This window comes from Thalia democratica, chromosome 5, assembly GCF_965202585.1.
Source record: "Thalia democratica chromosome 5, ktThaDemo2.hap1.1, whole genome shotgun sequence".
Taxonomy (NCBI): domain Eukaryota; kingdom Metazoa; phylum Chordata; class Thaliacea; order Salpida; family Salpidae; genus Thalia; species Thalia democratica.
Window position 1 is genome coordinate 58,086,684 of NC_139169.1, and position 23,179 is coordinate 58,109,862.

The 23,179-nt window shown below is 26.1% G+C and overlaps 2 protein-coding genes across 2 annotated transcripts; both read right to left on the reverse strand.

Annotated features, from left to right (window-relative positions):
• Positions 1–302: 302 nt before the first annotated feature.
• LOC145835547 (endonuclease G, mitochondrial-like) lies at positions 303–7,766 on the reverse strand. The gene is made up of 8 exons (XM_082943194.1): positions 6,828–7,766; positions 6,292–6,421; positions 5,957–6,053; positions 5,590–5,754; positions 4,873–4,954; positions 1,957–2,086; positions 1,412–1,478; positions 303–909 (listed from the first exon to the last, which is right to left on the reverse strand). The coding sequence occupies exons 1-7, from the start codon at positions 7,053–7,055 to the stop codon at positions 1,414–1,416; spliced, it is 897 nt and encodes a 298-aa protein (XP_082799320.1). The 5' UTR covers positions 7,056–7,766; the 3' UTR covers positions 303–909; positions 1,412–1,413.
• A 652-nt stretch (positions 7,767–8,418) lies between these two features.
• Positions 8,419–22,534, reverse strand: LOC145835343 (endoplasmic reticulum mannosyl-oligosaccharide 1,2-alpha-mannosidase-like). The gene is made up of 13 exons (XM_082942896.1): positions 22,425–22,534; positions 21,626–21,792; positions 21,330–21,462; positions 16,660–16,725; positions 16,133–16,202; positions 13,497–13,703; positions 13,013–13,161; positions 12,481–12,672; positions 11,931–12,101; positions 11,469–11,612; positions 10,986–11,225; positions 9,739–9,870; positions 8,419–8,917 (listed from the first exon to the last, which is right to left on the reverse strand). Exons 1-13 carry the CDS (start codon positions 22,515–22,517, stop codon positions 8,714–8,716), a joined length of 1,968 nt encoding a protein of 655 aa, XP_082799022.1. The 5' UTR covers positions 22,518–22,534; the 3' UTR covers positions 8,419–8,713.
• Between the last annotated feature and the right edge of the window lie 645 nt (positions 22,535–23,179).

Genomic DNA, 23,179 nt, shown 5'->3' on the forward strand with positions numbered 1-23,179 from the left:
TAGTTGCTAAAACGTGCAAGATGAAAGCTGTATTTTAGAATATAAATACTTTTTTATAACTTTTTTATAACTTTTTATAAGTAGGTATAGTTTTTAAGTTTAAACGAAAATAAAGAACTCTCAGACTTTTTTTTAATAGTGTGCTTTGCACTAGTTTTCATTTATTGGTTAAAGAAAGAGATAAAATATCCAACTAAAATTTTTAATATTTGAAACTAAATGTTAGTTATGCATTTATGAAAATTTCAACTGGTTTTTAAATAATATGTTATTTGATTAGTAAAATAAAAATAATTTCACAAGCAGTTTAGCAAAACTAAAAGCTGTTTAAAAAAGTACTTCATCTTTAAAAACAAAAACATAAATTTAGAACTGTAAACTATTAAGTTTTAAATACTTCAATAATCTATGTTTAAGTTGTAAATTTATTGTCAGATAGTTTTGTTTTATTACAAGAATAAAATTTGTAACAAATGTTGCAATTTATTAAAACATTAAGAACAAAATATCTATAGCAAGAACTAAATGAAAAAAATAATGTTTCTCCAAAATCATACAGAGTAAAGTTAAAACCTTTGTAGTGATTAATTCTAAATAAAAACAGTATATATGTACATGATGACCATAGGTATTTATTTCTTGGTGAAATATTCAGATGTTGTTCTTGAAGTGTACTAAATTTAACTAAACCATTAAAACAGGCTAAATAAAGTTTTGCATAAAAAATAAGAAAAAGTATGATAAACTAATCAAAAAACAACTATCTGCTAGTTATATTTTATTTGTGCCAAAATTTAACTATGATTAAACAACAAAATTAATGAAACTAAAAACATAACAACTTAAAAACAAAAAACACACGAGATATTGTTACCCGCTTGATGTTTAATTTCCTAGACAGAGACGATTCTATAAAAAATACTTTTAATAATTATTAGTAATAACAAATAATTATTTTTTTAATTATGCATTTATTAACTTAATTATTCAAGGTTTTTTTTTAAATTGATAATTAATACAAACCTAAACTATCTTGTAATGTTGCTTTTTATTCAAAAGGTTTGTTAAGAAATTAATGTCAAAATGTGTTAAGTTACTTCTCTGCTCATTGAAGAATACATTTTACTATAATATAATATTCCAATTACTTCCTTAACCTGTCAAATCTTAATAGACAGAGAAACGTAACACTTATTTTTTTTTTATACCTAATCACTTTAGTATATAAATACAAGTAAATAGTTGCAAGTGTTCTTGCCAAAAGAACTTTTAATTTTGTAGATAAAATATTACAGAAGTTTTAATATTTATGAATATATTACAGATAAAAGATTATGAGTCTTTTAACTATACGTCTAAATTGTATTTATTATATACAGTTTTACATATTAGATTTATCAATAAAACAAACCTCTAGCATTTATTTTTGTTCATTCTTCTAATTTTATCTTTCGGTAGAGCTGCTAGTATAGTTAAGCCTAAAAATAACTAGGTTATAATTAATAGTCTTATAATATTTTATTGAATGTGTCTAGTAAAATTAGTTCATACTTTTTTAAGTTTAAAATAAGAATAAGTATGTTTGTACATTGAAAAAAAATATCAGACTTATTTCGACACTTAAAACTAATACTTGTGTGCTTAGATGTAGACTTGTATCTATTAGTACACTTTTCTATCGTAATTCATCAAACCATTTTTACTACTTGTATTTGACTTATTTTTTACCAACAAATATTCAGAACATTGGTCGAGAAAAAAGTGGTTTATTTTACTAAAAATTGTTCCAAGCATATACACAGTAATAAGATAAATTAGTAAATGTATCAAAATAATATTTTAACTGTAAAGTCAATTTCTTATAAGTTAAGAAACTAAAAATTGAAAAATACTTTGTTAGTTAATTGTGTAAATATAAAATACATTCATAAAAGAGCTTAAATATATATTTTGTACCTGAAGCCTTCTCAACGGAATCCAGTGGAGTTAGGAAATTATCGATTGGTTGCTCGGGATTGGTTATGTTTGTATTCGGCATGACGTAACACATGACGTCGAAACTGCCGCGTTTCTGGCACGCAATCACCTAAAATGATTAGTACGTTGTAAATTGCGCAGTTTTAACTTTTAAGATAACAACAAAAGTGCTCATTTCATAAATATTGTAATGAAAATTGCGAATTGTCCCTGATTTATAAACAAGAGTTTACACTTGTTTATAAATAAATTATCTAGAAACACTGCTAAGTTTGAATTTGAAAAAGTTGTTATGACAATTGCATAGCGACCGATTTTTGATACAAATACAGTTTTCAGCGTTAGTAACGGCAGTTTAGAGATGAACTCTTGTTGATGACATTGCAATAATGTCATTCTACTTTCAATTGGATTGTATCCTTCAGATGGAACTTCAGTTAAGTATATAGACTGTACTGAGTACTTTGTTGCTTTAAGTTTTAAAAGAAAGTACCAAGTTCTTAAGTTGTTTTTTAGCTTCATTAACTTTTTTTACAATTTTACTTATTTTAATACGTCTTTTTAACTAACATTTTTATTGAATACTGTTGATCAAACTTAGTTGTTGTAAGTTATAACCAGTGATTTTTAACTATAACTATCATTTAAAATTATCAATTAAGTTTTTATCTAAACATGCTGTCCACTATACTTAGAAAAATGATTAAGTCGCCGAAAAAGAGCTTAAGATTAAAAAATAAGCGTCTTCTAAGCGAACTAGAATTAACGGATTTTGCAGACAATGAGCCATCAGTGTCTGCTGAATTCAATTTGAATAAGTTGTTACCGTATAAAAAAAGTTACATTTAAAATTTTTAAGTTTAAAAAAGTAGTCAGAATTCAATTTATAGTTTAAAGAAATTTATATCTTAATAAAATTTTGGAGGCAATTATCTGCAATGCTGTTATTATACTTTTCATTGTTGAAGAAACAATTAGAGATCCCCACTTTAAAATGGAGAAATAATTCACTACTTATTAAAAAAAAAAACTGCATACAATTTTCGCTTAAAAAGCTAGTCAGTGCTTATAAAACTAAAAGTTCTTCTTCACAATCTGCTTGATTAAGATTTTTTTGCTTTTTAAGCACTGACGAGCCTTTTGACCGACACATTGTTAGCGATGCTGTTGTTGTATTTGTACAATGTAAACTTGTTGAAAGTTTTATATAAAATTTTGTTCTTAGAAAAAAGTTAGGTTTAAATGTATTGAATTTTAAAAAATTATAAAAAAAAATAGTTTAAAACAATCTATATCAAAATAAAACCTCTATATAAGTGTCTAATACTAGCGAATTTTTCTTCAGGAACGAGCTTAATTGATTTAAAGCTAATATTTTAAAACCTATAATGGATGTAATAAATTTAAAAAAATCTACTTTATTCATTTTAATAAATATTTTTTTAATACTAGTACTTTAGTTCATTTTAGACAAAAACTATTTGTTTCCAGTAAGTTAAAAAAATATGCGGTAATAGATAACATCTTAATTCAATTCATTTATTTATCGATATTTGAGTATAACTTAAGCAGTATATCACAAGAGAAAAACAATCTTTCAGTGTTTAAACAGTTTTAAAATTTATATAAAAATGCTATTTGCACGATAAAAACGGATGTGATTAATTTTGTTTTAATACTAAAAATCACTTTTGAGATTATCCTACAAATAATATCAAAACAACTAAAAATATTCTAATCAAAAGTCATAAAGCAATCTTAAAATCATTAACATTTGAAATATATTAAAAAAAAAGTTGGATATATATTTCTAAAACAGGAAACTTATTAAAGGAGAAAATTTATACATCAATATTTCCATCAGTATATTATTTGATAATTTAAGTATATTACTTAGAGAAAATAATTTTTTTTTAACTGTACTGGGAATTCGAAAAAAATTACAAACATCTTTTTAATAAGATATGAACTTGAAAATATTTATGCTTGAATAATGTGTTAAAAGTTTTAACTTGCAAAACTTTTATCACATAATTAATACTGCTTGTTGTTGTTCTTTTCCAATTACAATAATTGAGATATCAACTTACACTATTTCAATTTATAAAAATTTTAGCTTTGCTATGAATTGAGTGGTACTTTTGGTGACCTATTTTTTAAGTTACTTAATTATATCTTAGCTATTATTATAAAAAAAAAAAAGCTTGATTGTGGTTTAAATTTGATTATAAAATAATATTTTGTGTGGTGTTAAGTCACATTTAAATACTTTAACCTCAACAACTAAATGCTTTTAGAAGTAACAAAACAAAAACAAAATTAGTATATGTAAGTTCTCACAACTATACTAAAGTACATTTAAAGTTGTACATTTATCTTTTGAAATTTCAAAAACTGTTTGAAAACTAATCAACGTTTCATTAAAAAAAAATTAAATAATTACAAAAGCAATAAAGTTTTGCAAAACACCATATTTCCTGAAATCTTTGAACAATTTAAAATAAACGCATACAAAAAACAAGAAGACTTTCTTCTATTCAATATAAAATAATTACTTGTACATTTATTTATGATACTAAATTTAAATACAAATTGTAAAAAATTCAATTTTTTACCGACTAGATTTCTATAGATTCAACGTAGACTTTTCTACAATAGTAGCACTTATCTTATCGAGTTGTTTATATTATGAAACTTATTCATGCATTAAATTATACTGTAACTAAAACTATTTAATTAGTAAGCTACTGTTACTACATAATTTTACTGCTCCTAATTAAAATTTTACTACATTTGTTCATGCATTTTTACTAAACTGAATTATTTTTAATTGTGCATACAAACTATTTAGTATCAGAAACTAAAAAATAATCACCAACTTGTGATAGAACTTACTTTAAAGAAATGAGTGGGTACAGCAACGTGGTTTGGTTCAAGCACCTGGTATTTCACATACAACTTGTTGTCACTTTCTCTACTGTAAAATAAATATTATTGTGATCATTTAACTGGTGTTTTTTTATAAACAATACATTGTTTTAGATCAAAAAAAATTATCTACTATTGAAAGTCTGATTTGTAACATTTGAAGTATCATGTTACGGTTATGGAACAATATTATGAAAAGCAAACACATAACATTTCTGTAGTTCAATAAAATTATAAACGAAATTATTTCATTATTCGAAAAAATATTTATGAACTAAATTTTTCATAAAAAACAAAAAGACTTTAAGTTTTCACACTTTTAAATACTAAATTTATACAATTTTATATTTTGATACTATTTGTTTTGATTTGTAAAAGATATTAAAACAACTTGAACAAACTATCAGTAAAACAATTAATTTTGAAGATTACAACTGAACAGTATCTTTTGAAGGTTTAAGAAAAACTACCATTATTTATGAACTATCAAAAATTAAAGTTTATAAAGTAATTTTTATTTAAAATGTTTCATGATACTGCATAAAATATACTTTACAGCAAAACTTAGTTGCAAATTTTACTGTCTTTTTAGATGATGAACACTATGTATTCTTTTTTTCAAATCAGAAACTTTGTAAAAATTCCAACTTCAATTAAACTATCTCAATTCACAAAACAACCAACCGTGGCAAGTAGAGGGGGCCGCTGCAAACATACACGTCTTCAAAGTGGTGGCACAGTGACCTCGTGTACCTCTCCAGGTTGTTCCAGGCGATCTGATTTAGTGCGGGTGTCTGCGGGCTGATGTTCGACAACAAAAACGTTTCCTCCATCCATTTTGCTTGCGCTCTGAATATATATTTATTTTTTAATTACTTACTTCACAAACTTACATCTGTCATAAAAGTTTCTACAAACAAGTTCATATATTATGTCCTGTTTTAGCCTTGCAGCACTTCTGCACATAAAAAATAATGTGAATTAAAATTATATTAAATACCGTTCATAAGAACACAGTTAAACTAAATTAAAAGTTTTTTTTTCAGCTCACCGATGATTGGCTGCAGCGGCCAAATGTCCTCTGTCGAAACCGCTTCTTTTGAAGTCTTTGTTCGTCGCTCTGAACTTGTCCACTATGGATTGGTCCTCTGCGAGTACATATCAGTTTGAGTTAACAATACTCAAGAGAACGAATTGTTTTATGGTTAAAATATTTTCAAACTTTTCGTTCAGTAACTCGGAATTAATTTAAATTTGACAAGTTGATCTTTTTAAAAATTATATTATTTAGTTGAAATTTTTAATTAATAATTTCAAAACAAAGTTAAAGCATATACCTACACAATTTTCTAAACAAATTACTAAATTAAATACAAACTTATTTACCACAGAAGTCGAAGTTATCTCTATCGCAGCTATTTTCAGTCTTGCAAGTGTTTTCTTTGGTCAAATGCTCAAAAACCCAAATTGGATTTTTGTTTCTCGTGTCGTAAGACAACACGTAGTTTTGCCGTATCTAATAAATACTTAAGCTTAATGAAGTATAACTTTTAGATAAAGATTTTATTAAAATTCGAGCAATAACTCTAAGTATTTAGTAGTACTTATCACCGCTCTTTCAAAACTGATTGTTTTTGATCAATATTAACATTTTTAAAAGTCTTATTCTCAATTAAAGTGTGAAAAAAAGATATTCATAAGCAATATCAACTTTTTTGCAGATTTATTTTTTTGTCAAATTTTTTTATTTATCACTCAAAAAGTTTTCGGTTAAAAAATAAATTTTGCTAAATTATTCACTGCAGGTTATACTCAGTTACATATGTTTAAAAAGAATTTTAAAATTACATGGTCAATCCTAACACACTTAAAATTAAAACAACTCAATCCAAACGTCTACCTACAACCGCCTAGCAACGAACCTTGAGGTTAGTGTTGCCAGGGAAACCCAGTTGCATGATGTCCGTGGGACGGTTGGCTGGAATGGGGACCGCGGCGTGGTACGGCTTCTTCAAGACCGTCCAGTCGAAAGTGGCTTTTTGTGGGGACCATTTTTCAACCAATTGGTCCTTGGACTGGTATATGAGGGTCGCGCCCGCACCCGTGGCAACTCCGCCCAGAAATTTGAGACGGCCCAAATTTTTAAACATTTTGTTAGCGATTATATGTAGCTACAAAAAAAAAACTCAAATGTAATTTAGCAGAAGATAAATTGAACGCAAAGGTTTGATTATGTGAATAACAAAAATTCAAAACCCAAAACGAGTTTCAAGCAATCAGTTTTCAATTGTTAATTGATGCTGCATTTTTAGTATAAAAAAACTTTTAAATTTAAAAAACTATTCTTTAAATTACTTTTTTAGCTTTATTTAGTACAAAACGACCAAATAACAGCTTAATTAGTCGTAATAAACGCAATAGTTTAAACTGTTAAATTAAGGAATGTTCTTATAAAACAGTTATAAACTCGTATTGAGATTGTTGTATACATAAAAAAAACTTTAAGTTAAATTGCGGTTGTATTCTTAGCAAATTTTTTTCACACTTAGAACTTTGGTCATACTTTTAGCAGAATTTATAAAACTTATGATTTAAATGATAAGTTGAGCTACTAAACATAAAATACAATTCATGCAGTTTTAATTATATCATTGTTTTAAAATGTTTTTAAAATAAACCATTTGTAATCAAATGTTATAAGATAGCATAAAACTTGATTAAACCAATAAGTGTATTATTAAAGCAAATAAATAAAATATGCTACAAACTCGTAAGAGGCAAAATGTAGTTTTTTTAATTGGTATTGAAATTTTTACTACTTGACTGCATAGATTAAAAGCTTCTTTAAGATCGAAACTACAAAAACTTTAAACTATATAACAAGCTTGTATCAAAATCAAAAAACTCAATCATATCAACAAAAGGACGATGTTCGAAAACATGAAAGTGTTTACAGGAAGTTTTTAAATTTTATAACTTAAATAAAGTATTTAAGTATTATCAAATAAAACACTTCAGAGTGTAGAAATTCAAACTAAATTACTCTATAAAATGAAGTTCATTGCAATTTGAAAAAAGATACATTTGTAAAATTATACTTCACATTTATACAATTTCAATTAAAGTATTAATAACGAATATTACATTACAGGATATACGTTTAAATTTAAACTTTAAGGCTTCAGTAAGAGAAAATAATAATGTAAAAGAAAAGGGATTAAATTTAAATATTAATCGTAAAAACAAGTACTAATGTTTACTTCGATAAGTCTTTTTTTTAATAAATTATAAAAAACTATAGAAAAAATATCATAAGCTATTGACACTTGAAACAATATTATCAATAAATAAATAAAATAAGCAGTATAACGAAATACAAGCAATATAAATATTTCCTAGAAACGGAATAAAAATTGGCTTAAATAAACTATTCTATCTTTGTTAAAAATATATTTATTGAAGCAAATCTTCTTTAAAGGAATATTAAACACAAAATCAAAGCGATTTCTTTGTTTTAGAAATGAAACCTTATATAAAACTTATAAATAAAGAAAATTAACAATAGAAACTAACTTTATATTACTATTAACAAAATGCAAAAACTCAGTATTTTAATCCTTGTAACTGAAGAATTTACTTATACACAGTGAAATTTAAAAACATAAACTTTTTAAGTTAGCCAACTCTGTACGGTTCCAATAATTTAACATATATAAATAAGTTATCACATGTGAATTTTCAAACTCAAATTTTTATTAAACGCTAGTAACCACCCTAGTCCAAACGATCAAAACCTTCATACAAAGTTCTACAGTTCAGTTCTGATAGGCAAAGGGTGGGCTTCTGTGTTAAACACCCATTTGTTAAGGTCCATGAGATTTTCATCGTCGCTGAAGAGGAGGTACAAGTACTTCAGAGTCTCTCCGAGGAAGAAGGTCTCCATCTTGTCTTTCGGCTGCGTGTTGAAGGCGTTGGCCACGTTGTTGATTGAAGTGTACCCACCTTCTTTGACCTGTGAAAAAAATAATAATCAATTTTTTACTCGCGTATTTAAATAAAGGTTAATAAGGTTGTTTTTTAGTTTACCAGCATTTCTGATTTGCGTCCGCGTTTATAAAAGTACAAGTTTTTTTGTCAATTTTTAGCATAAAATTAAACTTAAGGTAAAAAACTGTTTTATGTAGTATAAAGTATTGATAATATAATACAATGTTACTTTAAGTGTGTTTCATAACAATTAAATTATAAATGAAATAAAAATATTATTGTATATAATATATTTCTGTATCTAGTAAATATTTTATTATTTAGCTGTATAAACTGTTTAAAATTCCAGGTTTTTCCAGTTTTTTTTTTTTTTTAATTTTTCAATTTCCAAGGTTTAACAAAAATGTTATCCTTAATATTCAAATTCCAGTTTTTTCCTGGTGTTTTAGCAACCAGGTTTTTTTTCACTGTTAAAAAAACTTTAAAAATTTTCTATAAAACAAATTTGCTAAAAATTTTCTTGCTTTTATAAACAGTTAATGCTTTAAAATAATGAAAAATACTTTTCTACAACAGAATTTTCTAAGGCTCATCGCTTTTATAAAAAGTCAATGTAAAAAATTCTCAAATACTTTTTTAAATAGAAATAAGCAAAGACCTATTTTCAAATTTTAGGTAACTATTAATGTAAAAATTAAAACTAAATAAATTAGTTTGTGATGACTTTATTAATCAGTAAATATTAAAAGGCTGTAAATTAGTATTGTTATCAACAAAATTTCTGAGGTTTTTTTTTCATTAACTCCTCAATATTAAAAAAAATTTTTTCAACAACATTTTTCCAACCTTAGTGTATTTTTCAAAGGCAAGAAGAATTTTCCATCCCCAATCCCTGTATTTCTGGTCTTTCGTGATTCTCCACATGTAAAATAAGGATTCTACTGTCTCCGGTCTCAACAGGTTGTGTCGATCAAGCGTCTAAATGTTAATTAAAGTATTAATAAACAATTGTTTTTAACTTGGACTGAATATTTGCACTAACGTAAAAATATTTATTTAGAGGTTTTCTATTTTAATTTATAAATATTTTAAACTAATATCATTCGAAATCTCTCTAAAAATGAAATTACATGATTTTAAAGTAACTTTATTAATTTTTTCAAATTAATTTAATTTAAAATTTTGTAAGTATGCCATTAGTAACTAAATATTGCTACATTTACTTTCCAAAAAAATCCTTGGTGAGAAATAAGTTTATAAATGCATTATAAATATTATTTTTTTAAATATTATACGAAAAAAAAGATTTATTTCTTGAAAATAGAGAATAGTTGGTAGATTAAAGCTTCAAATTTATTTTTAGGTAACATATTAGTTAATTCATAGGTATAAAGCTGGAAAAACTTTTGCAAAAATAACTTAAAAGCTACTACCAAAAATAGTAAAAAAATTATATCTCAAAGGCGTACATTATCAAAAAAGCTAAAAGCTTTTGTAGAAGAAAAATTTTAATTTTTTATATTAAAAAGATGTCTTGCATTCAAAAATCTGTAATTTTAGTACCAATAATTTCTTGACGATAAAATAAAAAAGATAAGGTTCGAGTAAACTATTTCATAGTCATACAATAAAAAAACTCTTAAATATGCTATATAATGTGAATATTGAATCCAGGTACCTAAACCTAGCTAAAATAAATAATTTACTAAGATGTAGAAAGACCAATAGTGGACAATTAAACAAATTAATAGTACAAACTTAACTAGTAAGAGTTTTCATAATTTAACAAAAACAAATTATAGCTTTGTCGACTTTTTTTTTTGTTTAATAATGAAACCTTAAAGATTCAATTATTAGAAATGTAGATAAACATGAACTTTTAACAGAGAAAAAAATTGCTTAAAATTCTTAACTATCAGGCCCTAAAATTGAAAAAACTTATAATCTTCCATGGATTAAAACTTTTTATAAATTTTGTAACTTCAAATAATTATCTAAATTTTTTCATAACGCGTTAAATTGTAGAAGTAAGACGCTAAAATATAATTAAATTAATATTTGAAATACAACACTCTAAAACTTTCAAACATTACCTTAATGTACAAATCTTGACCCTCCGGTATTGAGTTCGATTTCTGACTTGACTCTTTGCCGTCGTTGAAGTGCGTGATTTCGGCGCTCAGCCCGGTCGGATTGTGCCTGTACATTTCGTAGCACGTCTTGATCAGTTCCTTCGCAAGATTCATGTGCTCTTCTTTTTCCACTTGATGAGTTTCGTTGAGCAGAGTAGATCCAAGCGCGAGTGTTCCCGGCAAAAAGCACACAAGGTGGTCCTAAAATGTTGTCAATTGTTATGTTTTTTTTTTGATTTAAGATTTAAAAAAGTTTATATCAGTTTCAGTTTTGACTTTTTCTTTGAAAACGTGATCGTTTATAACAAACTAATTTAAATTTATTCAGAAGCAAAATAAAAATTAGTATTCTCACGATCTAACTTTGTAGAATGTTTAAACAATGAAATTCTAGACTTCGAATGAAATTGATCAAGCTAATTGAAATTTTTGTTCGAAACAAACCATTTTCGGCGAGGGTTTTTTTCCGCTTAGTAATTCACCAATATAAGTGAAACCGTTTGGAACTGATTTTTCGACCAGATGTTTTTGCACTGCGGCTATTGCTTCTAAATACTGATTCAAGAATTTATCTTCCTTTTTACCTGTCTAAATTTAAAATTTATAAATACATGTTAAATACAATAAATTTAGAATAAATTGAAGACTTTTTTAATTTTAACCATCTTGCATACTTCAAATAATAATAGAAGTAAAAAAAACTTGAGCTTCTTTTATTCAAAAAATTTAAATGAAATCCTGTTTTGGTATTACACATTTACATATACAGAAATGCATTTATAATTTAAAAATGTTCCTTAAAAGCTAACTGCCATGTTTAAATTAAATCTTAAAAAACACTTTAAAACACTTTACTGCGAGTCAACTTTCTTGCTTAGAATTAAAACTTCACAACTTGCAACTAACTTGTATCCACTTTTTGAGCAGGTACTCGTAGTAGCTGTCGGCCCTGGCACCCAGCGTCAGCGTGCTTCCCGGTCGGAACCTGCCCGTGTTCGCGTTGATCCACATCGGCACCAGCCCGTCCTTCTTGCCTGTAAGCTGCGCCACGTGATCCGACACCCTGTCTGCTGCTTGCTGGAATGAATATACCAAGTTTTATTGTCTAAATACGTGGAGAAAACTGAATTAACACAAGATATCGATTCAAGTTGAACATTCTTATATTTAAAAAATTTATTACAAATTCAGGCAGTTACTATTTAATTTCAATAAATACTTTTAATTTTTATATTTAGCTGTTCACTAAGGAACGAAAAATTAACTAACAGTTTATAAGTCTATGTAGTTTTAAGCATGTTTGTTAAATCTATGCTACAACCCAAAACGTTTTGAAATTATACGAAATCAAAAGAGTACAAGTCATAGAGTTTTTAGGTCTGATTGTACTTGAAACAACTCTATTAAAGTCAGTCAGAAAAAAAACTTTGAAAATAATCTTGAAATTCAAGCAAACCTGGTACTTGTTGTCGCTGGTGGTGAATGAAAGGTCCCTGAACTCCAATTGGATGCTGGTCACCTCGCTTATTGTGCTGTCCGGTCCCCACTTAGGGTCGTGCGCCTTACCCGTATGCAGGTTCACGTCAGAGTAAGGAATGGGCGACTTGGACTTTTGCAATGCGGGAATTAGCCTCTCTCCTATCTCGATCTGAGAAAATATTTATGAGCATTACTCCTGTACTTTTTTATTCGATAAGTTGAGAACCTTATGTTGTTCATTTTTATGTAAGCTTTAATTTCTAACTTAAATGTTTGTTACAAATTAAAAATAAATTTCAAAATTTAATGGCGCTACTAATTCTTGACTCTTGAAGGTGCAAGAGCTTCGATGAACTGACACTGTTATTCAAAAATATAATTGTTTAAGAAAACAATTAGTTGTTCCCTAGCTAAATGTCATTGCTAAAACACAATTTATATTCCGCAGCTTAACACTTTTCATTGCAAATTTTTACCCGGCTATGAACAATGAGACTTTTCAAACTCACCGCTTTGTCTTTGTACAGCTGATCGCCGGAAATGTGGAAAGCGCTGAGCAAGCTGCCGAGGACCCTTATGGTGCACTCGAACAAGTTCACGTCCTGGTTCTTGTCCATGTTCATTTTGCGGGCCACCCAATCGCGAGCTTCCAAGTAAGCTGTTAGTACGATTAAAATGTTTTCAATTGACATTTTGCCTAAAACAACTTGAAACCAGCTTTGCAAATGCATAAAAACATTAAGTTTCTAAAAATACAGTGCTTTAGACTCATGAAATATAAACGTAAAAATAATTAATATTTAGGATTAATTACTCAAATAATTGTGCAAAATTCGACAGCTTTGAAAATTTTATTCAGTAGCAAAAATTAGAAATAAAAATTTTAATTTTTTATCAAACTAGAAGCGAGAGAAAATTTAGTAAAAGTGTCAACACTGAAGAACATACAAAATAGCTAACTACTTTTTTAATCATTATTTTCATTTTACTCACGTGTTTCCAAACCCATGATGTACATGGTGTCCAGGGAATCGATGAGGGTCAGCCCGATGCCGAACCAGTTGTCATAGGAATGGGATATGGGGTGCAGGTGGTCGTGACCCCACGCGTGCTTGGAGTAAGACTTCCACGCGTGATTGAACATGGACACCACTTTCTCCTGCTGCTCGTTCCGCTTGACTGAGCTCAGTTGAACGAAAGCTGTTTTGAATGAAAGAATAATAATACTTGGCACTAATGGTTCCATACTAAGTATGTAAAATGTTTTAAAAAAATTCTTAATTTAAGACCGTTTTATTGCTAACACTGTAGTGAAAATTTAAGAAAACTTCGAGCTAAAGTTAATTGAAGATATAAAACATCTTTAACTTTTTAAGCACTTTACGTAGAAGTAAGTTATAACATGCTTACTAATTAAATTTCTAATACACTGTACTTAAGAAGTTTTGTTTTACTTTTATGTAAAATAATGTATTTATTAAAAGAGCAAACACAAAAAAAATTTAAACACTTTAAAAATTATGATATTCAAAGTTAAGGGCATAGGGAGGTACACCATTTTTATTTACAAAGGTCAACATTGGCTCTTATTTCAAAGTTATAATTATAGAACAAAAAAATCAAATAACTTTTGAGATATATAAGTTTTGTAAAAAATTTCCGAAACAACCATATAGAATCAAAAATTATCAACACCAATTTTCTCAGAATTTTGAAAAATTTATTAAAAATCTATCTTCTCCTTCATTTTCAAAGCAATTTAATTCAAATTTCAGAAAATTTATTTTTCAATTTTGTAAACAACTTGTACGGAGCGGATTTTTGAAAAAAAAGTCATAAAAAAAAGTATGACTATTATATAAAAAAATCATTTTTTCTGTTAATTTTTTCATTGAAAATTTTTCAATTTCCCACAAGAAAAATTTATAAAGATTAATCTAAAAATTTTTAAAAAAATTGCTCAAAACTGAAGGAGGAGATAGATTTTTGGTAAAATAGTCTTTTTTTTGCTTTTTTAGTTTGCGCCTCCCATAAAAAACATATTGTATGCTCTAACTTTAATCGCTTATATCTCAAAAATTACTTTGAATTTTAACAAGCGGTAAAAAGTAACAAGTAGCTCTTCTAATTATGTAAAAAATAAGATTAATTTGTGTAAAGTGTTTTCCCCATATGCCCTTAACATAAGAAAAAAATTCTAATAAATTTCCAGTAACTTATAATATCTATATACTTTTAAATTCTTAGTGTTTGCACAAAAATTGATAGATTTTTATGTTTTCTCGTTTGGCAAAACAACTTGATATGAACTTAACCTTCAATAAAATCTTAAAATTTATAAAAATAAAATAAAGAAGGTTACACACAAGTACTATTTAATAGTTTGACTTTTTTAATGAGTAAGTTTTGATTAAATTATTAATTCTTTTTTTAAAATGTCAAACTGTTCTTTTTTAGTGGCGATCATTTTATTAGAAATTTACTAGTTATATAATTTACTTTGCTCATTTTAAAGCTTAAATAATTAAACAATGTATCTATTTATCAATAACACGTACAATTTAGTACGTACGATTACAGCCTACTTAATTTTTTTACCTTATAAGCAGGAAAAAATACCGCAGTTTAACATAAGATTATTAATTAATAAGATTATTTTATCATAAAGAAACTATTAATAGCATTAATTTTGAAACAAACGTTATAAATTTGCTTGCAAACTGAATACATATTTAAAACTTGTTGTTTCTAACAAAGTTTATTTAGTTTTAAAGCTCTAGTATCACAGTTTTTCGAGCTGTAATAAAAGTATTAACTAAAAAAAAATGTGTAAAGACTTTTCAATTGAAAAACTTTCATAATCTTAAATAAAAAAAAACATTTAATATATAGAAGGTATAACAAAATATACTAAATTAATAGATGCTTTTCTATTTTTATTTAAAACCTAAATTTTTGTAAAATATCTGTAAAAACTTGTTTTTACTTAGTTCGAACTTTAGATTCTTGAACTAAAGTCCACAAATTTTACAACTTGTAAAACTACATCTACCAATTTTGAGAAAATCATGGTAGAGTAAAGCAAACAAACAAAATAAACGGTGGAACAAAATACGCAAGCATCAAAGTCCATGCAAGCGTATAGTGTAAATATAAGTTTAAATAATTTCGTAAACAAACTTAAGTGTTAGTCTGATAAGTCAAGAAAAATAATAAAATTTATGTGATAACTGAACAAAATTTTTAGGCCTTTTTAAAAAAGAATCAAAAATTAATCAATAATAAATCTGAATAACAATAAATAAACCGTTTTAAATACTTTCCGAATTCAAGCACAAGTGCTACACATTTTTATTTAATAACACTACAATTATTTATTTAAATAAAAATGTTAGTGAAGTAAAATCACAAGACTATTATTATAAATTAAATAAACAAAATTTCAACAATATTTATAACACAACAACAAACTAAATAATACACTTATACCAAATTAAAATCTTTCCAAATTCAAGCACAAGTACTAAATGATTACATTTAATAACAACTAGTGATATTATAATATTTATTAAAAGTAAAAATTAAGTACAAATTTAAAGCTTTTATTAAGTATGAAAATAAAAACAAACGTGGTGGAGGTTCTGGGGCTTTAGTGGTTGTTGTTGTCGTGGCTTCAGTTGTCGTCTTTTTATACTTGTTCTGTAATTTGTTACGTAATACATGGGGTAGTAAACAGTTTTATTTTTTCATTTTATCAAACAATTATACTTTTATAAAACTATGTATGAAAAAGATTTATTAAATTAGTTACAATCAATATTTCATCTTAGTTAGTACACAAAAGAAAAAAACTTCATTATATTAGGAAAACTTTATAATACTTTTTTTGTAAATATGTTTTATAGATAACTGCTATATTATAAAAATGATAAACTCTAAAAATATATATATATATCATTAAAATAAAAGCAATTACAACTTTACTTGGTATAATTTCGAAGGAATTAAACAACAAAAAAAAATTTATCAAAACACTTCAATTCATGATATACTAATTCAAACATCAACAATATTTTTAATGTAAAAACTAGTTATTAAAAACTGTATCTGTTGGCTTTTACTTTTTTTAATCAAAATGCTGAACAAGTAATAAAACCTGGTCAATATCAACGTCGGCTCCTCTCTTTATTAACTTTGGAGGTGGCCTTTTTAATGGGTGTTGCTGCAATTATGTTCAATTACTCAAACTTACAAATATACACTAATTAAACAAGCTAGTACAATGATTTAATGTTATAATACATAAAAAAAAGTTAAAACATAAAAAATAATTTTGATAAATTATATAGCTTTGTCTGTATCATAAATTGTTTTTTAAGCTTAAAAAATGAAACATAAAACTTTTTATAAAAAGCAAAGTATTTTTTTAGTTCTTAAACATTATTTCCCAAAGAAGCCACTCTTGTATCATTTTGGGCTATTTCAGCTGGTCCGTGGGAAAAAGAAGTATTTGAGCAAAAGAAAGGAATATTATTAAGGGTATTGTGTTTGGATTTTTGTTATCTAAATCAAATCTTACTGTTTGAATTTTATTTTTGAATAAAACTTAAAACATAAAAGTTAAAATTAGCTGTTAGAAAAATACATATAGTGGTATATTACAACAAATATTATATAATAATTTTACTATAATTCAAAATTTATAAATTTCTTGATACATAAAAAAGGATTTTATAATAAGCTTATTATAAGTAAAAATTGTTTGGAAAGTATTTTATTTTAATAACTAGTGAATTTTTCTACTCGAATTAAACTCAAAGATATGATAAGAATTTTTGTAATCTGGTATTAATTATAATTGTATATTTTTCAGCAATCAAACAATTTTAAAAGTGATCTAACCCTAGAAAGGTTTTTAGTTATACTAAAATTGCCACTCACTTTGGCTGTACAAGATAATCTGACAACATTATATTAAATCAGCATTTTTCTTGTGCACAAAAATTAATTGATAGAAAAATAAAATAAAAACTATGTTCAGGGTTCGTGCGCGAATTTTTTTTCATTTAGCCTGACTGAGAACAATTTAGCCTGACATTTTTTCAAAGTAAGGAAAATCCCCTTTAGAAGTCAATTTAGGTATTGGTAACTACTTGATTACTACTATTGTAGTCTCTGACTTCAACAAGCTTTATCTCAAAAATATTTTGAGCATTAAAAATCTGCAAAAAGCAACTCATAGCTTAATTACAACTCAATAAAATAAGACTAAATTGTAAAAAAGGTGATTTGACCCCCTTATACCCCGTGCATTGTCGTGTTTTATTAAAATTTAAAATGAAACGCTTACACGAGTATTAAGTATTGAAATAAGCAAAAATGTTTATTATAGTATTTTGACTAATACTTAAAGTGATACATAATTATAGATCCTAAAATCTAAATAAATACAGTGATTGTTGACGTCGTATCGGATTTAAAAAGCTTACACTTAAATAAAAAATAACCCCTTAATGTTTTGTTCTTGTAAAGAAAAATTAATTATACCTAAAATTTGTAATCCCACAAAACTTAGTACTTATATCTTAAAGCTAAGTTTTAGTGTTGTGAATATCTCTTATAACTTTAAACAAACAGTAAAACAAATGAATAAACTGCTAAGAGTTTTAATCTAAAAAGTATTTGGTATAGTGCCTTTAAATTAGAAATTAAAACAGAGCAACTAACTAAGCTCTGAAAAACATAGCTGACGTAAACAAATTCAAACAAACAGCTAAGTCGTTGAACTAAATTGTAATGTTAAACTGTATTTTTTTTATGAAGTTTCATAATTATGACGTAAATAATCTACTCAAAACAAAATAATGAAGATTCTTAAAAACTTTTTAGATATTCAACAAAAGGTCTTAAGCATTTACATTTACAAATATTGACTGATTTTGTCTTTAATAACTAAATCTTTGTTTAGAAATATATTCACATTTCAATTTGATCTTAAAAAGATTTCTCAATTTTTTCTAATCAAAAATTTTCAAGCATTAGAACTGAGAAAAACTGAGATTATCAAACTTTAAAATAAAAAAAAACTTATTTAGCCTGACGTTTTTCAACTTTTTTCAAAAAAACTGATTTAGCCTGACTTAGCCTGATTTAGCCTGACGCGCACGAACCCTGTATGTTGTATTTTATAAAATTAATAACAGTTTTTTACTTGAATTTTCTAAATATATTGTATATTTTTTTGAACAAATAAAACTAATTCAGTTTTCCCCTACTATGTATTAGAAGTATGCATATTGATACAATTTATTTGCTAAAACATAATAACAAGATAACTGTGCAATTACAATTGAAATGTTTAGCTTGCATTTTGGTAATGGATAAACTTTCAAACTAAGAGTAGGCAAATATTCAGTATGTTAAGGATACTCTGTTCTAAAGACTTGCACATACTTAAATGACAACACAAACTTTTACCTTAAAAGCTTTTAGTAACAAATGTGTCATTAGCTATATAATTATTTGAAATATGTAATAAAATATTATAAACAATACTGAAATTTGTTTCTACAAAATTTAGTAACTTCTTGCATAAAATAAAATAAAAATTGTCTTCCTATTTCACATCCAGCTTTTTGAAAATATTCACATAAGAAAAAGTTCCCACCTAAATTACTTACTTAGCTTAGTTTATTTAAAACTTTAATTTTATGTATAATATGTCTTAAGATTGAAAAATAATCTAAATTTTAAACTTTTAATATATAAAAAATAAAACAATAAGATGTAACGTTAAAAGGCGTTAAATCCTGGAGATCCTAATAAGCTAAGCTTATCGGAATATATATCACAGATGTTCTTGTGCTAAAACTTTATTTCAACTAACGGCGTTTCACTGCTCTCAATAAATTTAAGAACAGATCTACGGAGTCTATAAAATATTAACACACATTAGAAAAAAAGCAGAAAAAGCATGTATAATTATGTATAGTGTTTATGTAGGTAGTAACTATAAATGAACTTTATGGTTTAAAAACAAAGTTTGGGATAAAAACATAAAATTATAAAATTGTCTACAAAAAATACAAGTTTAATAAAAGTAGGCATTAACCTCAAAAAGCTCTAAGATAAGGCAAGTTTTTAAAATGAAAATTAAAATGAGTTGTGCAGAAATGTTACGTCATAATAAATTTAACAAATTGGTCAATAATTTATACAGCTTAAAAACATGAAGTATTAAACTTGCAAGTGTATGTGATTGTAATGTGAGTGTTGTGAAATAAATTAGTACGTAAGTAGACAGAGTTATTTAAAGTAGAATCATCGGTTGTGGGGACAAATATTCGATAAATCTTGCCCCTTATTCAGAAGTAGGTCTTTATCTTCTGCTGCAATTACTGCTCTTTCTGTATTGCAAGTTTGGCAAATTCTACTTACTCCGTTGGATGCATGTTTGATCTTTGAAACAATACTCCACTCCATGTTTGGCCTTTTACTGTACCTGTGAAAAAAGCTCCAGACATAATCCGATAAACGCGTGCTTTGTTTTTTATTTATATTTTTAAAAGTATGTTTATGGTTAGCATATCTATCCTTGAAACTACCTGCTGTACTACCGATATAAATTTTATCTGGGCCCTTACTTTCAACTTTAACTTTATAAATTACATTTTTAATTAAACAATTACCTTTTAATGGGCACTTAAAACTTAGAACAAGTAAGTGATAATAGCGCTAAAAGTATAAGCAAAATGCATAACAATAAACCTATAAATAAATATTCAAAACCAACTAACTCTAATAGTAATAAGTTATGTAATATGCCTAAAAGATGTAATTGCCGTAAATTAAACAAAGATAACTGCCGATTAAAAGGTAATTGTTTAATTAAAAATGTAACTTATAAAGTTAAAGTTGAAAGTAAGGGCCCAGATAAAGTTTATATCGGAAGTACAGCAGGTAGTTTCAAGGATAGATATGCTAACCATAAACATACTTTTAAAAAATATAAATAAAAAACAAAGCACGCGTTTATCGGATTATGTCTGGAGCTTTTTTCACAGGTACAGTAAAAGGCCAAACATGGAGTGGAGTATTGTTTCAAAGATCAAACATGCATCCAACGGAGTAAGTAGAATTTGCCAAACTTGCAATACAGAAAGAGCAGTAATTGCAGCAGAAGATAAAGACCTACTTCTGAATAAGGGGCAAGATTTATCGAATATTTGTCCCCACAACCGATGATTCTACTTTAAATAACTCTGTCTACTTACGTACTAATTTATTTCACAACACTCACATTACAATCACATACACTTGCAAGTTTAATACTTCATGTTTTTAAGCTGTATAAATTATTGACCAACTTGTTAAATTTATTATGACATAACATTTCTGCACAACTCATTTTAATTTTCATTTTAAAAACTTGCCTATTCTTAGAGCTTTTTGAGGTTAGTGCCTACTTTTATTAAACTTGTATTTTTTGTAGACAATTTTATAATTTTATGTTTTTATCCCAAACTTTGTTTTTAAACCATAAAGTTCATTTATAGTTACTACCTACATAAACACTATACATAATTATACATGCTTTTTCTGCTTTTTTTTCTAATGTGTGTTAATATTTTATAGACTTTGTAGATCTGTTCTTAAATTTATTGAGAGCAGTGAAAGGCCGTTAGTTGAAATAAAGTTTTAGCACAAGAACATCTGTGATAAAAAATAAAACTTAAGTAATAATTTTAAGAACAAAGTAACAGTAGTATTATGCATTATTAAGCTATGGCAAATTTTATTTTATTAAGAAATAACAAAACAACAAACCAAAGCATTGATGTCAGGCTCAACTAAATTAACTAAGTCGTCTAAATGTCTCTGCTTATCAGGAGTGAGACTTTCTAAATTATGTGGTATATCAATGCCAAAATCTAAATCCTCTTCTTTGCTAGATACTACTCTGTTGTAGATGTACAATTCTTTATTATTGTATACTTACTATTTTAGAACAATAACTAAAATAATTATAAATCTTTATGGCATTTTGTAAAATAAAACTGCTTTCAATTTGTTTATCAAAAATAAGACTATTTTATGTACAAATAAATTAGGCACTATCTAACCTTTTAGGTTTATTTTCTAATAACTTTTTTTGGATATCTTCTAAAGCATTAGAATCAGAGCTATTTGATGAAGTTGAAAATAATGAAGAAAAGATTAAATAAAAGAAAACTATAGAAATAAATAAAATAATAAGCTTCTTTTTTACTCGAGGAATTCTTCTCCATTTCTGAAATGAAAAGTTACTCATATCATGATTAAACAAAAAAACTATTCATTAATAAATTTAAACATACCAAAATTAATGAAAAAAACATATATAAGACTTTATTTTAGCTTCATAGTGATTTTTATATAAAAAAAACTAACTCTAATTGTACAAATATAATTCAAAATTGTACTAAGTATTCTAGAGGTTTTGCATAATAAGTAAAAAAATGCTTTGTAACAATGAAACTAGATAAGTTATCTTTAGGTAAATGACTAAAATTATATATAACAGTTAAAACTTTTTTTTAAATATAATATAAAAAAAATTGCAAGTTTTTTTCAAATAAATCTTGGTTTGGTATGTCATTTTGTGAAGTATGTGCATAAAAAAAATTGAAACTTTTAAGGAGCAATAATGTTTTATGATGATAAAAGTGTCTAAAATTGAGCTTAAAAAAAATAAAACTTACGAAGTAAGCAATTAAATTAACTTTTTTTTTTAATAAAAACTTCTTTTAAAAATCACTGAATAAATAAAAACAATAGAATAACAGATAATAAATAACTATTAAATTTCTTATTTTGGATGTAAATTATTTACTCAATTACTTTTTTACAATTAAAAAGCTTATAATGAAATTTGAAACTAACCCTTAATAAGAATTTCAAATTTATTTTAGATGACTTCTTGTTTTCAGGAAAACTTTCACCTACTGATATTGCCACGTGGTCTTTATCATACATTGCAATTTTTTAAATCTGTTCAATTATTTATTAAATGTATATCAAGTACACTATTTTACATAAAACAGGTTATTCTGAATTATCTTATGATTATTTATAACATTTTACTGTAAATAAAACTGTGATTTAATTATAAAAACATTTTTTTTGTTATTTGTTTTTTTTTTCATAATACAATTTTAAGGACATTTTGAAATTTTCACACTACTTAGTTATAAACTGATCATTTTTTACATCTCTGCAACAGATTATTCTCTATACCTTATCTCTAAATAATAGGGTTGCCACTAAAACTTACCTTATTGAATAAAATTATTATAGTTTATCGAACTACAAAAAACTCTTTTAATACTTGGTTAAATACTTGTTCCAAGGACATGGTGCACAAAGAACCTTTTGGTTATCAAGTCACCACCACAGATACCTTTTAATCTCTTGTCCAGAACAAAGAAATGAAAACTATCTTGAGTCATACTGATTTATTTGAAACCCTTTAAAGACATATTTAATAAGTTTTAGAAATGTTTATTAATTTTTCAAAATCAACAAAAATCTAGTTTTTGAACAAAATTGGTTTTAAAATATCAACATATTGAACCTGAAACAACTAAATTTCATTTAAGATCTAGAAAAAATTCTTGAATGGAACTTTCAAAAATCTT